Raw genomic sequence first — 15,066 nt, 5'->3', positions numbered from 1 at the left:
TAATGATGTGAAATTGTTAGATACTATTACTTATCTCTCACAAAAGTATTTGAATTATCTGTAGACATGATATTTCAGAAACTTTGAAGAATAGAGTTTTAGGTAAATGCAAATTAAACCACCATGAAATACCACAACCCACCCATAAGAATGGTTACAATGAAAAGAATTAACAATTCCAAGTGTTGATAAGGATGTGGGGCAACTGGAATGCTCTTACATTTCTAATAGGAGTATAAATTCGCACAACTTCCTTGTGTTTTGGCAATATCTACTCTATTTAAACACATATTCTCCCTCTGACTTAGCAACTACATTTAGCAATATAATATATATTGTATATGTTATATTATCTATTATAATACTATAAATAACTCTTAGCTAAAAGCAGAGAACAACACAAATGTTCATTGCACTCCAGGGTATAGCCATGAAAAATGAGCATAGTGGCCCACCAATAAAAATGTGGAATGTTGTTTTCTGCTTTTAACTATTATAAATATATTATTTATAATAGCATTATTATTATACATTATAGTATATGTAATATACTATAGGTAATACCATATATTATTACAATATTACTATAGTATTACCATATATTATTATTATATTATACATATATATAATATACTATAAATTAAATATAGTATATAATACTATCTTATTACATAGTGTAATGTGCGATAATAAATTATAAATAATATATTATATTAACACATATTAAAATACATAATATTTTTATATGTACTTTTTCTGCCTTTATATTTAAAATACTATTATAAATAATAATTATAATTATAATATGATTTATAATACTATTATAAATAATTGTTATAAAAATAGTTATAATAATTATTATAAAAATAATTATAATAATTATTTTATATACTATATACAATAATTTTAGATTATGTTGTATATATTATATTTATTTTATATAATTATTATATATTACATATAATATATACGATATATAATTAATAAATATTACATACATATTAATATATATTCCATGGTTTAAATATATATTTTATAATGTAATCATTTATAATACTATCATAAATTTATAATATAGTCTATACATATACATATAAAATCATAATATCTAATGCTATTATAAATAATTGTATGTATAATTATTTTCATAATATATAAAATTATATATTATATATAATACATATTATTATATTATCTATTATAGTATTATAAATAACTATTAGTTAAAAGCAGAAAACAACAGAAATGTCCATCAACTATAAAATGAATAAACAAACTGTGGTATCTTTATGTAATAGGATATGACATAGCATGAAAAAGAATATACCACTGCTATACACAATAGAAAATAATCTCATAGATTTTATGAATTTCAAAAACAGGCAAGGATAGTCTATGATAATATAGTTTAGGATAGTTATTAGCTTTGGCGAAAAGTATTGACTGAGAGGAGATTTAAGCTTTCTGGGAAGCTAAAATATTCTATATATTCTGAATGCTGGATGTGACACACACACACATATATATACACACACACATATATATATGTATCCATCTGAACTGTTTAAGGTCTGTAGACTTAACTCTTGATAAGTTATATCTCAGTATACACATAAAAATGAAATAAAATAAAGTCTCTCTTAAACTTTAAATCCTCATCTATTCATGTTAAAATCAATATAAAGCATTGATTAGCATGCATGGGGTATTGGAGAAAAAAGCCACAAAATATTTCTTTAGTAATACAATTAGTAATAAATAAGCCAATAAGAAATAAAATTAATTTGAATCAATTGATGTTAAAAGTAAAAATGTTCAGTGATGTAACCTTAACATCAAGAATTTTGGAGAAAAATCTTTTAAACTAAGAGTCAATTATATTAGCATGTGCTATGTGCCCCTTACCAAGATTATCATAGAAAAATTATATCTCCTAAAATACATTTGGCTGTTTTTTTTTTTTTTTTTTCCTCCTTCCAGGTCTCTTTCAGAGGTAGAAATATAGAGTGATTTTTTACAATACTAAGAGAAAATTGTTTTATACCACTGGAGTCTCTTATCGTAAAGGAGTATGTCCCAAGAAACAAAATATTTTATGCCTTGAAACAGTAACATTAAATGATATCTTCATGGATTAAAGAAATGAATCTAGATTTTTTAAAAAATATCTAATTACTTCCACAGTGGTAGTCATCATGTATTTGTAGGTTCTGGTTTCTCTTCTTTCATTTCTTCATACTTTTCTATCTTATTATTGACTGTGTTTCTAGAAACACAACCCTTTGAACTAACCCAGTTGCCAGGAGTCAGAAAAGTTTTTTGACTGTGAAAATGCAAGCTTTGTTATGGAATGAACATCTTTTAACCTATCTCATTGTCCATTTTATATAATCCTGGAAACTGTTCATGTAAAATGGTCACTGTTTTGAGGCTTTCACTACACTTAAAAGACAAATATCCAGTATTATTAACAAATTCCTCATAAAATGCATGTTTCGTCTCAATGATATCACTTCAAGAACTGCGTGCTCTCTGGGTTACTTACCCACAGATGCGAATAATTCTTGCTACAAAATTCTTGCTACTTTTTGAGCTCATCTAAAATGTCATAAATTACCTAAATCTTGGAACGATCTTCTCTAAGATTCCCGAGTTAATCAGGTACATCTAAGAGAGTCCCTCTGAGGAAGCATGAAAGGCAGATGAGCCTACCGATTACAAAGTTGGCCCTGGAGGATGACTGTCCATACTGCTGCTCAATGTACTTTGGTTTGTAGGTCACCATGCCGAACAGAGAATTGAACTGAACAGTGCTTGTACATAAATAGAGGAAGTATACTGGATTTCCGAAAAGATTCTTCAGTGATGGAAGAAAATCTATAAAACAAAAATAACATAGACTAATTAAAGTTGCTGTCATGCATGGAAGAAGAGGTGACCTTGGCGGCAGGACTTTCCATTGTCACAGAGTTTGGGAGTAGTCACAGCTTGGTGCACACTTACACTATGTATAGTAAGCCACTGGCATGCATCAAGCCTGCGATCTGGCTAGGTTCAAATCCAGACATAGGCACTCATTTCTACAGACGTGCAGTATAGGTTATATTAAAGGTAAGAGTCAGAAAAGAACAGATTCCTCCAACTGATGTGGGCAAAAGATGAAAAGGATGAGAACACTCCCCCATCATCCAGCTGGGAGTCACAGGCAGGACATGAAGACCTTCACTTTTCTTGTCTCTATTCCTCAAACTTATCTGTGGTCAAAGAGAAAGAAATATGAGAGCTATCTCCATTTAATATGTGAATTTTAGTGTGAGAAATGAGCATTGATCTTTTCCCTTTTTCCTATTATGTAGACTACCAATTAGACATGTGAAGAGTTTCTGCAAATGTAACTATTGCTTGAAGGGATACGAAGAGGGGCTGCTCATTTCCATGAAGGGGGTTTATGAGAACACTAGGTTTTTGCCTACAGAACACTCACCCCTCTGATCATTGGTGAGAGACATGCATTGATACACATCTCTCAAATGAATAGATCTTATCTCTAGAAAGGCTGCCAACCCTGAAGATTAAGCCTTTTATTTTCTGTATACACAGAGTTACAGGAAGCAGCAATCCTACAGACAACTGTAGGATCTAAACTGAGGAGATGTGAGAGGGTGCGGACATCAGCAGGAAAGGCTGTCAAGCCTTTGGTCTTTGGTCGCGTACTGCAATCAGTTGTTCAGTAATAAAGCTGACATCATTTTCCAGTTTTGCTTCTGATATGGTTTCTCAATTTTTTTAATACATGAAGGGAAGTGAAGGATATAATTTATAAATCTCCTTAAGTCCCAACAGAAAAATCAAAATACTTCAAAATCGAGAATTTTACTTACCTCTTGCCATTTCCATTATTTTTGCATTTTCTCCCTGGGGTGTTTGGTAGTCTGTGTGATCATCTCTAATAAACTTGGATTTCTCAGAGGAAGAATTAGAATCCTCTCTACTTTGGGATCTTGGTAAACTCTTTGGTAAATACCAGAAAGGCACAGCTGCAAGAAGACTTATGATTCCTGCTATTAGATAGCCAAGCCACCAGGCTCCTACCCACTGGGGATCTTTTGGGGTAATGGTTATGTGATCTGAAAGACAGAGGGGATGGCTAAGTAATATAAACAGCAAAGCTAATATGTTAAAATAATCTACTTAAAAATAAATTATTGCAAAACTCTATAACATCATAAAAATACCTAATAATTCATCTATGCTATTTTTTTTTATCTGGATATTATCACAGGCATACCTTGGAGATTTTGCAGGTTCAACTCCAGACCACCACAATGAAGTGAATCTCACAATAGAGTCACATGAATTTTTTTGTTTCCCAGGGCATACAAAAGTTATGTTTAACTATACTGTAGTCTATTAAGTATGCAATAACATTATGTCTGAAAAATGTACATACCTTCATTTAAAAAAATGTTATTGCTAAAAAATGCTAATGATCATTTGAGCCTTCAGTGAATAGCCATCTCAATGTTGATGGCTGCTGACTAAAGAGGGCAGTGGTTGTCGGAGGCTGAGATGACTGTGGCAATGTATGAACATAAGAAAATGATGAAGTTTGTCACATAGATCAACTCTTTCCTTCATGAAAGTTTTCTCTGTAGTATGCAATGCTATTTGATAGCATTTTACCCACAGTCAAACGTCTTTCAAAATTGGAGTCAGTCCTCTCAAACCCTGCCACTGCTTTATCAACTAAGTTTCTGTAATTTACTAAATCTTTTGTTGTCATTTCAGTAATGTTCACAGCATCTTCATCAGGAGTAGGTTCCACCTCAAGAAGCCATTCCCTTTGCTCATCCACAAAAAGCAACTCCTCATCTGTTCAAGCTTTATCACGAGATTGCAGCAATTCAGTCACATCTTCAAGCTTCATTTCTAATTATAGTTGTCTTGCTATTTCTACCACATATGCACTTACTTTCTCCACTAAAGTGTTAAACACCTCAAAGTCATCCAGGAGGGTTGAAATCCATTTCTCTCACACTCTTGCTAATGTGGATATTTTGACCTCCTCCTATGAATTACAAATGCTTTTAATGGCATCTAAAATGGTGAATCCTTTCCAGAAGTTTTTAAATTTACTTCGTCTAGATTCATTAGAAATCACTATTGATTGTAGCTATAGCTTTGTGAAATATGTTTCTTAAATAATAAGACTTGAAAGTCAAAATTACTCCTTGATCCATGGGGTAGAAAATGGATGGTATGTTAGCAGCCATGAAAACATTTATCTATTTGTACAACTCTGTCAGAGCTCTTGGGTGACTAGGTACATTGTCAATGAGCAGCAATATTTTGAAAGGAATCTTTTTTTTATTCTGAGCAGTAGATCTCAACAGTGGGCTTCAAATAGTTAGTCAACTATGCTACAAAAAGATGTGCTGTCATTCAGCACATCTTTATTGATCTAGCTGTAGAGCACAGGAAGAGTCTATGTGTAGGAATTCCAGAATGTTAAATGAGCATTGGCTTCAACTTAAAGTCACCAGTGGCCTTAGCCCCCCAACAAGAGAGTCACACTGTCCTTTGAAGCTTTAAAGTCAGGATTGAGTTCTCCCCTATGGCTGTGAAAATCCTAGATGGCATCTTCTTCCAGTAGAAGCCTATTTCATCTAGGATGAAAATCTGTTATTTAGCGTAGCCACTTTCATCAATAATCTTAGTTAAATATTCTGGGTAACTTTCTGCAGCTTCTCCACCAGCACTTGCTGCTTCACCTTGCACTTTTGCGTTACGGAGACAGCTTCTTTCCTAAAACCTCATGAACCTATCTCCGCCAGCTTCAAACTTTTCTTCTGCAGCTTCCTCATCTCTCTCAGCCTTCGTAGCATTAAAGAGGGTTAGGCCTTGTTCTGAATTCGGTTTTGGCTTAAGGGAATGTTGTGGCTGGTTTAATCTTCTCTCCAGACTACTAAAACTTTATCTCAATAAGGCTGTTTCACTTTCTTGTCCTTCATGTGTTTGCTGGAGTATCACTTTTGTAATTTCCTGCCAGAATTTACATTTACAACTTGGGTAACTGTTTGGTGCAAGAGGCCTAGATTTTTGCCTGTCTTGGCATTCAACATGCCTTCCTCATTAAGCCTAATTTTTTCTAGCTTTTGTTTTAAAGTGAGAGACATGCAACTCTTCCTTTCACTTGAACACCTGGAGGTCATTGTAGGGTTACTAATTGGCCTAATTTCAATATTATTGTGTCTCAGGGCATAGGGAAGTCCAAAAAGAGAGACAGGGGAATGGCCAGTCAGTGGAGCAGTCAGAACACATGCAACATTTATCAATTAAATTTGCTGTCTTATATGGGCACAATTGTGGTGCTCCAAAACAATTACATAGTAACATCAAATATCACAATCACAGATCTCCATAATGGGTATGATAATAATAATAATAATAAATAACAATAAAAGTTTGTGATATTAGGAGAATTACCAAAATGTGACACGGAGACACAAAGTAACCACATGCTGATGGAAAAATGGTGCCTACAGACTTGCTCAACACAGGGTTGCCACAAACCTTAAATTTACTTTATTGTATTTGCAAAATGCAATAAAGTAAAGCACAGTAAAACAAGCTATGTCTGTATTATCTCTGTTATTGAAGGAAAGAGAGTGCTTTTTGGAGCAAGATACTTTCTTTTGTTCATTAGATTAAAAATAAAGAGTCTAAATTCTGGAAGAGGCCTCATGATTTTCTTTTTTTCTTTTTTGAGACTGAGTGTTGCTCTGTGGCCCAGGCTGGAGTACAGTGGCGCCATCTCGGCTCTCTGTAAGCTCCGCCTTCCGGGTTCACGCCATTCTCCTGCCTCAGCCTCCGGAGTAGCTGGGACTACAGGCGCCCGCCACCATGCCTGGCTAATTTTTTTGTATTTTTAGTAGAGATGGTGTTTCACCGTGTTAGCCAGGATGTTCTCGATCTCCTGACCTTGTGATACACCCGCCTCGGCCTCCCAAAGTGCTGGGATTAGAGGTATGAACCACCACGCCCGGCCTGCCTCATGATTTTCAAACCTTGCTCTCAGGTTCTGCAGAGAGACCCCTAGTAAAAGGAAGGCAACCCATGGGGAGAACTTTGAAGGCTCAAAACCTCATGTGGTGGCTCCTCTATATCAGGACCACTTTCATTTCATTTGCATATTGAATATCTGTGTGAGATTTTACTCGAAGAGTTATGCCCTGCACCCTCCAGTCCAAACCCCGTGGAAACCTCTCACTATGATACTCAATTTGAGATTCATTCAAATCAGTGGAATGTTTTTTAATAAATGGTGGTTAATGCTACTTCAGAGCTATTCTGGATACGAATTGGTATTTGTATGTGTAAGCAAAACTTTAGTATTTTATTCGTCGTAAAAACTTTGTTTTTGAAATCATTTCTCATTTGCCTAAAAATAAGTATTGACAGGTTTTTGAATCAAACCAAGTGGGTGTTGTTTTCTTCCTAGGCAAGAACCTAGAAAACATTTCATTATATTCTATCATAACATTCTGTGAGAACAAAATAAACACAGGTCCCTTGAGAAGTAGACTCAATTGCCACTGAATTATACTGGGTAAAATGCTTATACTAGGTTATTACTGCATGTGAATCGTTTCCCCTTAACAATTTTCCTCTGTGTTGCTCATCGCATCTATACTTTCTTGTCTTTAAAATCCATCAGTGGATTTTAAACTTTGTGAAGTCAAGGAACTCAACTGATTTGTTCAGAGCTGTAGAATAGCACCTGGCATAAAGTAAATGCAAAATAATTGGACAGGAACTAATGAATGAGTAAATAACATTTTTGAAGCTTGCCTTGTAGTTTATTTGATTTAAATGCAAGAATTTTGCTTTCTGTTTTAACATGCAAAACTTCAAAATGCAATTCCACATTTGTTTTTTAAGTGAAACTTGTTTAGTTTGTAACGGATCTCTTGGAATTCTTTAAAAAAAACCTGACAAATGCCATCTATTTCTAGAGGGTGCATCTCACAGAGATAGAAACAAATTATTAGCTACGGAAAGATCAGTGTCCCCTCTGCCATTTATTTCCTACACAAGCAATATCCCAGAAGAAAAGCCAGTCTTGCTCGATAATATGCTATAATATGCTTCCACCTAAAAATGACTTGTAGAGTAAAAACAAAAAGAAGGGCTGTTTGGTTGCCAGTAGACTTTAAATCCTTGGTCTTTCTGTCAAGTCCCCAAATACATTATTAATTGACGTAACTGTAATAAATGTTGACACACCTGAAGCCAACAAGAACGGACAAGTAGCTACAGTTTTCAGTCTTAACTATGCTGGAATGCATTTAAACTGACAAATCAAATGTGAAAAAGGATACATTTTAATAACAAATCATTGGTCATCCACTTCTAATCATCACCTATTTTTCGTATTCCATTTATTAATCTGTGTAACTATATTAATAATAAATTTTTACTTTATGAAAGATAATGACTGCCATTTTATAAAAAGGCAATTTGATAATTTCCACACCGTTCCCATTAAAAATGTTACAGTAACTAAAATAAATGAATAAATAAAAAATAAACTCCCTTACCTAGGTTTACAAAGCCAATGTCAACATATAGTTTGGCACATAATGAGCCTAGCAGGAAACCAAAAATTGGTCCTATAATTGCAACCGTCTGCACACACCCTGCACCAATAAAAGAAAAGGAAGAAAAAAGCTGTCATTTCTTTACTTCGATAAATTAATATAATTTTAAACAAGAAATGTGAGATCCAGTCAGTAGCTCAAAATGTTTTAGCTCATTTGCATGTGTTTAGTCAACTTTAAAACCACATTGAATCAGAAAATAAGTCCTTCACTGCTTTGGGAGAAGAATGAACAATTTTAAGGCATTAAGTATGTCTTAGTAAGAAAATAACATTAATACTCTGAGGAAGTTAATTTTCCGAAATAGAACAAACTGTATTTCCTAGGATTAGATTACCCATTGATAAAAATTGGAATTGCATTAATTTTGATAGTTTGTCAAAAACATTTTACATTCAGTTAAGCATAAGACTTGTCTTGACATTCAAATGGATTTCTTCCACCTTAGTAAAAAATTGCATCCATTCACTCCGAGGTTCTGTGGGATCATTAGTGAGAGCAGGACCTATGCAGATCCCCAGATGCAGCTAAAAAGGTACTAGGATTTGGAGCAGGAAAAGTGCTCTCTGGAACCCTCTTGACCATTCAGGTCAACCTTCATAGATAGGTGGAACAGATGGCCTAAAGGACACCATTTCTAATAACCAGAAAGGTACTTCTTCCCTTCCAAACAGCTCCAATCTGTCTTTCATTTCACCACAAGGTTTAAAACACACATATTCATGGCAGATTAAGTTAACTGGAAGAGTAAACAGCAGTTACTAGATACTTTTTACCAGAGGGAAAAGAGAACAAGCCCTGAGTTCCTAGAGAAGAAGGGGACACCTACGCACCTGTATGCTTCTCCTGGCTGTGACCTTTCCTCCAGTCTCCAGAGTAATTGCCTAGTGCAGGTGATGAAGTGTTTGTTGCAGTTCCAGTTCCTGATTTTACTGGAGTTTTCTGTTAGAATAAGAGCTGTGATCTTAACTATAGCCTATCTGGGTGTAACCAGCACCCCCTGGAGTCCTGCAGAGCATAGCCCAGGCAAGATTATACAGTGGACCTAGCTGTAGCATCCCCTCAGTGAATTTAAATCTTGCCTTTCTGTCCCTGAACGTGAGACCTTTAAAAGATCAGAATTTCAAGAAATCGAGACGGATGTGTGTCAACACCATAGGAAAGGGTACAATAAAAATTTAAAAAGGAGAGACTGATGTGTGTTTTTAGCTTCATATTAAGACATCAGAGAAAACCAAAAAATGCTGTGTAGATGCATCTTACCTTAGGAGTTTGCCTGTGCTATATTATTTTGGTTTTTGAGATTTTTAGTTGCTGGTCTATTTACTGGAATGTGTTCCAGAGATGAGGTAGCCTCATGCCTTGCTTCTATTTTTTTTTTTTTTAAATAATTCTCTTTATCCATTTCTACCTGCTTTTGAGATCTCAAGATTTCTCGTTGCCTATCCCTCATAGCTTAAAATAATTAGGGCTCATCAAATGGAAAGCAGTTTCTAGGGCTCAAGAAACAAACTTTTAAGTAAACTAAAATACCTAAATGCTTTAGCTGTATAGTTAACCCACTAAAAATCACCTATGAAACCTGAAGCTCACGAAGATACCTTCATAAGGTCATACATCATTGCAGTTGAGCTTACAGTTATTTTCTTTTAATCTGATGCTCCCTTTCTAATGCAATAGATCCCTCTAACTGTGGTGTCTTCATCATCCAAATCTTAAGTGTGCACTTCAGAAATGTGTGAGCTAAACAAAGGAGTTGGATATGAAGTATACAAAGCTTCCACATTTAATCTAGCATAGAGTGGAATTCAGAAAACTAGACACCCTTCTTCCCAAGAAGCTAAGTGAAGCAATATGTCAGTATTACCAATATAGAAAGCTGCATTGTCTTCACTGGCAAAATCATCCAGGTAGGCAATGCCCAGAGGCTGAATGGGAGTTTCTCCTATTCCGCGAAGAAGATTGCCCAGGAAAACATAAATCCACATGGAAGAGCTAGTGTCCACTTCACATTCTTGAAAGAAAGGCAAACCAGAGGATTGAAAATAGATCACTATAAAAATTAAATATTTATTCTGCATTTCTACATTTCTACAATATATCTTAAACTGAACTAGAACGCAGGAGTTTTTGTGCAATAGTCATAATTTGATGGGAGTTTGGTCAAGTTCTAAAAATGTTTTATATCTTCAACCTTTTAGGCAGAGTAAATCCCCGAGAGACTTCACCGAGGAACTCTATTGCTTCTTGCTCCTCATCCCTTTACTTTTTATTCTCTCCTTTCCATTTCATTCCTGCCCTGAGCTATTTGAGTTCCCACACTACAATGACATTCAATATCCATCTGGCACAAAACAGAAAATTTGGAACAAAGTCTTTCTCACCTTAATTTTTAGTTCTTTTGAACAAAGTCTTTCTCACCTTAATTTTTAGTTCTGTTTTTCAGCAGAAATCACTAGTAATCTTATTGTTCACTCAGTTTTATCTGAAATTTGAGTTTTTATATGGTTGATATTCTAACATTTGGGTAGTATTGCCTACATTTATATTTGTTTGTTAGTGAATAACCATTTTTAGGACTCTGGAAACAAATTTACATAAAAATGATAAATCCCTATACTTTACAGTATAGTTATTCCAACAAAAGAAATGTTTTGACAGCACTTTTAGAGTAAAATTCAATGCTAACCATTTTTAAATGCTTTTGTAAAACTCATGTCTTAATATGATCATGTGCACTAGGATAATTACCCTCATATCATAAATGAAACATAGCTTTGAAGGTTTACGTGTTTTAATAAAATTGATAATGTTAACAACCTCCAACAATCATCACTGCTGAATGTTCTTTCCCTGCCACGTGCTGAACTAACTGGTTTGCAGGCATTTTTTAATTGAATCTTCCTAACAATCCTATGAAGTAGGAGTTATCTTTACCTGTTAATAACTCTTAAAGTAATTTTTGACTGTGAAGAATAGATTATGCGAAGATCCAAGGCGAACACCTTTGGGCAAGTGAATCAGACTGCATAACTAACAGAAAAGACTCCTCTGCACTCATGTGGGATTCTATCTGACTCTGCTTCTTCTAGAAAAGTTCAGATGACCATGGAATTTTCACTTGTCTTGTCTGGATTTCTATTCTGCTTCCAAAAATACTATATGAATTCCTTTTCTAAAATTAACTCTAATGTATATTCTAGTCCTAGCAATTGTATAATTCTAAGAAGCTTGTTGGTAGGAGAGTCTTGTAGTAGAGAAGTGTAGACATCTTAGGTGTGTGCTTTTTAATACAGTAACCATAAGCCACATGTGGCTTATTAAAATTGAAATTAAATAAAATTAAAATTCAGTTTTTCTGTCACACTAGCTATATATCAAATACCCAATAGTCACCTGCAGCTAGGGGCTACTGTATTGGACAGCAAAGATGTAAGACATTCCCATTATCACAGATAGTTCTGTGAACAGCTCTGCTGTAGAGTGTTGTAGGGGAGATGAGGATTGTATGTGGGGCACTTTTGAGAAGATCCTTATCATCAGCTTTAGGGTGAGCCTTGTGTCCACTATGTTTAAGGAAACAGACGTTAAGGGAACAGGACCGCACCTGAAGGAAAGAAAATAATTGTCTGTCTTTCTCTGTATCTGTCCGCTAACTTGTCCTTTTATTAAAAACATTTTAATTACTGAGTCTCTGTTTCACCTTTCACCTTTTTACATTACAGGTTTAACTATTTCCTAACTAGTTGTGCTGTCATTATATCATGTCTCTTTCAAAACAAACCACCTTCCCTGACTGTACTTTGTATACAGATGAAACTGCAAGCCCTTAAGTCAGCTCCCTGCCTTCTTATTTGAACCTAAACCATGTTTATTATCCGTTATATTTTTACATAAACAAGGATGCTGTTCTTGTCCATTGATTTGAATGCATCCTCCTGAACATATCTATTACCCCCTTTCCTATTCTCCTCTTTGTCTAGAACGTGTTCTTTCTTTTGATACAGCAGGAGAGGGTAAACTTTTTACATTTCTGTGCTCTCCCTTTCCTTCTCCTTCTACATTTCCATATGTTTTTAGTCCTTTGTCCCCTCCCTTCATTCAAACAGACAGGGTTCATTGCCCAGAAGAAAAAGACATCTCAACAGAAAGTACTAATGAGAATATTAGGGGATTGAAAAGGTCTTGTGGAATAGATAAGAGATTTGGATGGATCGCAGGTATATATTAATTTTAAAAAGGCTTCCATTCTGCCTGTATACAGTGTGTTTCCTCCGGTTAGGAGTAGGGGGTGAAATCGGGAGGTGGCAGGGAAGGATTGTGGAGCATATTGATGCTGAAGGGAAGCTGAAGGGAGAAGAGGGGATTTGCTCTCCCTGCCTGTACTGAGTCCTAGAGACACAGTAAACACCTATGGATTAATTCATGGCTACTCGGAGTAAGGAAAACCTGTGTTACCTCGGCCGGGTGAAGCCCAGGCAGGAGGCAAGACTCTATTTCGGTCTGGTTCAGATCCCTGCCTTTGACTCATGGGACTTCCGGTGTCGACAGTGACATAGAAGAGAGTATCCTTATGTTCCCAAGGGTGTCTCAGACAAAGCATTGCTGTGCCGTATGCATCAGCCATCTAGAACACTAGATGCTTTGATAAAATTCCTGCATCCTAGCTCAGGTGAAAAATATAATTATTTCCATGTATCTAAGATGGCCACTTCCGTACTAGAGAGAGCTGCTGTGAGAAAAAAATGTATGAACATGGACATAAGATAGCCCATGGTGACAAGTATGACCAAACATTGTGACCACAGGGGTTTTAGATATCTAAGCTGGCAGGGAACTGATAACACCAAGAGCTCCCCCCACAGGTATCCATTTTACTCTTATGTAAGCTCCCTAGATTGTAAATAACCCCTGGGGACAAAAAGGGAGGTTAGGGACAAATTGAGATTACATTTTTGCCATTCTGACAAAAAGTGGCTGAACACAGAAATTAAATTGACTTATGGGAAAAATTTTATTTCTTTCATAGCTGAGCAATGGATTGAGAGTTGTATGTGCTAAACTAGTTTCACCCTGCTTTCAAGACCCACTTATTCAGAAGCATTGAAAGATTTTCCCAGGCACTATCAATTAATGCTCCTTTTTTTCCAAAAGATTTGATCATCTGGTATATTTTCTTAGGATCTAATCAAACACTGCTTTATATTCTAGGAATTTTTATGGCATTATGACATCTCAATTTAAGTAGTAAAGCTTTTGGAAGCAAAAATCATAGATACTTTTGTCCATCCTAAAGCACATATAAAGTCTTTTTTTTTTTAAAGCTTGCTTAGTCAAGTCAAAAAAATGATCTTACCGTTACTTATTTTGGATTTTGATTTTTCCATAACTGAAACTGGTAATTGACTGCTTGACTCTAGGAGACACGGAGAGATGCTGAGAGTAGAATTGGAGGAAGGAGAATATCTTTCATATTTGTACCTGTATAAGAAGAATGTTTTCTTCATGATAGACTCATTAACATCATACTAAGAATATTATATGCATACTCTACAAATCGTTAGGGTGCCAGGTTGAGCCTGCAGCTGTCTCTGAATCTAATTCACCAAACCTAGCCAGCATTTCACAGCAGATTTTGCTGAAGAGGTAGCCAGAAGATCTAGCTCACAGACTCGACAACAAGCTTGTTCTACCCGCGGTCTGTGGGCCGCATGTGGCCCAAGATAACCTTAAATGCAGCCCAACACAAATTCATAAACTTTCTAAAAACATTATGAAATTTTTTTTGCAATTTTTTTAGCTCATCAACTATTGTTAGTATATTTTAAGTATGGCCCAAGACAATTCTTCTTCTTCCAGTGTGGCCCAGGGAAGCCAAAATTTGGACACCCGTGCTTTACACCATACCTGGGCCAGTCAATTAATGACAGAAAATAAAAGTAAAAAGTACTCATAGAGGCTCATCTTAAAGCAAACTAATGACTATAAATCACCTCCCCCCTAGGTGAAAAAGTATTCGACTTGATAAAAGCATGATTTTTTCTGAGTCAGAGAAAGAGCCATAATTAAACAATGTATTGCCACCAGCATACTTTATTTAGAGTTGTAAATGTTGTCGAATTACAAGGCTGATTCTGGAGAATGGAAAATGACATACTTTGTACCATTTATCCTGATGATATTTTGCTTTTTCTCTGCTGGTTACTAGTATAGCAACAAGTTACTTTTTTTTTTTTTTTTTTTTTTTTTTTTAAGAGATGGAGTCTTGTTCTGTGGCCCGGGCTGGAGTGCAGTGGCAGGATCACTGCTCACTGCAAGCTCCGCCTCCTGGGTTCACGCCATTCTCCTGCCTCAGCCTCCCGAGTATCTGAGACTACAGGTACCCACCACCCCCGCCCGGCAAACT

The 15,066-nt window shown here is 35.4% G+C and overlaps 1 protein-coding gene across 4 annotated transcripts in view; it reads right to left on the bottom strand.

Moving 5' to 3' along the window:
• SLCO1C1 (solute carrier organic anion transporter family member 1C1) overlaps positions 1-15,066 on the bottom strand; it is a 56,526-nt gene that overhangs the window by 27,083 nt on the left and 14,377 nt on the right. For all 4 annotated transcript variants that reach the window (XM_007967852.3, XM_007967854.3, XM_007967855.3 and 1 more), the window contains 5 exons: positions 14,017-14,141; positions 10,528-10,674; positions 8,601-8,699; positions 3,882-4,127; positions 2,713-2,877 (listed from right to left, as the gene is read on the bottom strand). In XM_007967852.3, the coding sequence (XP_007966043.3) occupies positions 2,713-2,877; positions 3,882-4,127; positions 8,601-8,699; positions 10,528-10,674; positions 14,017-14,141 (782 nt within the window). The remainder of the gene's footprint in view (positions 1-2,712; positions 2,878-3,881; positions 4,128-8,600; positions 8,700-10,527; positions 10,675-14,016; positions 14,142-15,066) is intronic.

This window comes from Chlorocebus sabaeus, chromosome 11, assembly GCF_047675955.1.
Source record: "Chlorocebus sabaeus isolate Y175 chromosome 11, mChlSab1.0.hap1, whole genome shotgun sequence".
NCBI classification, from domain to species: Eukaryota; Metazoa; Chordata; class Mammalia; order Primates; family Cercopithecidae; genus Chlorocebus; species Chlorocebus sabaeus.
Note: the sequence above shows the minus strand (reverse complement) of the source record. Positions and strands in the feature narration are given on the sequence as shown.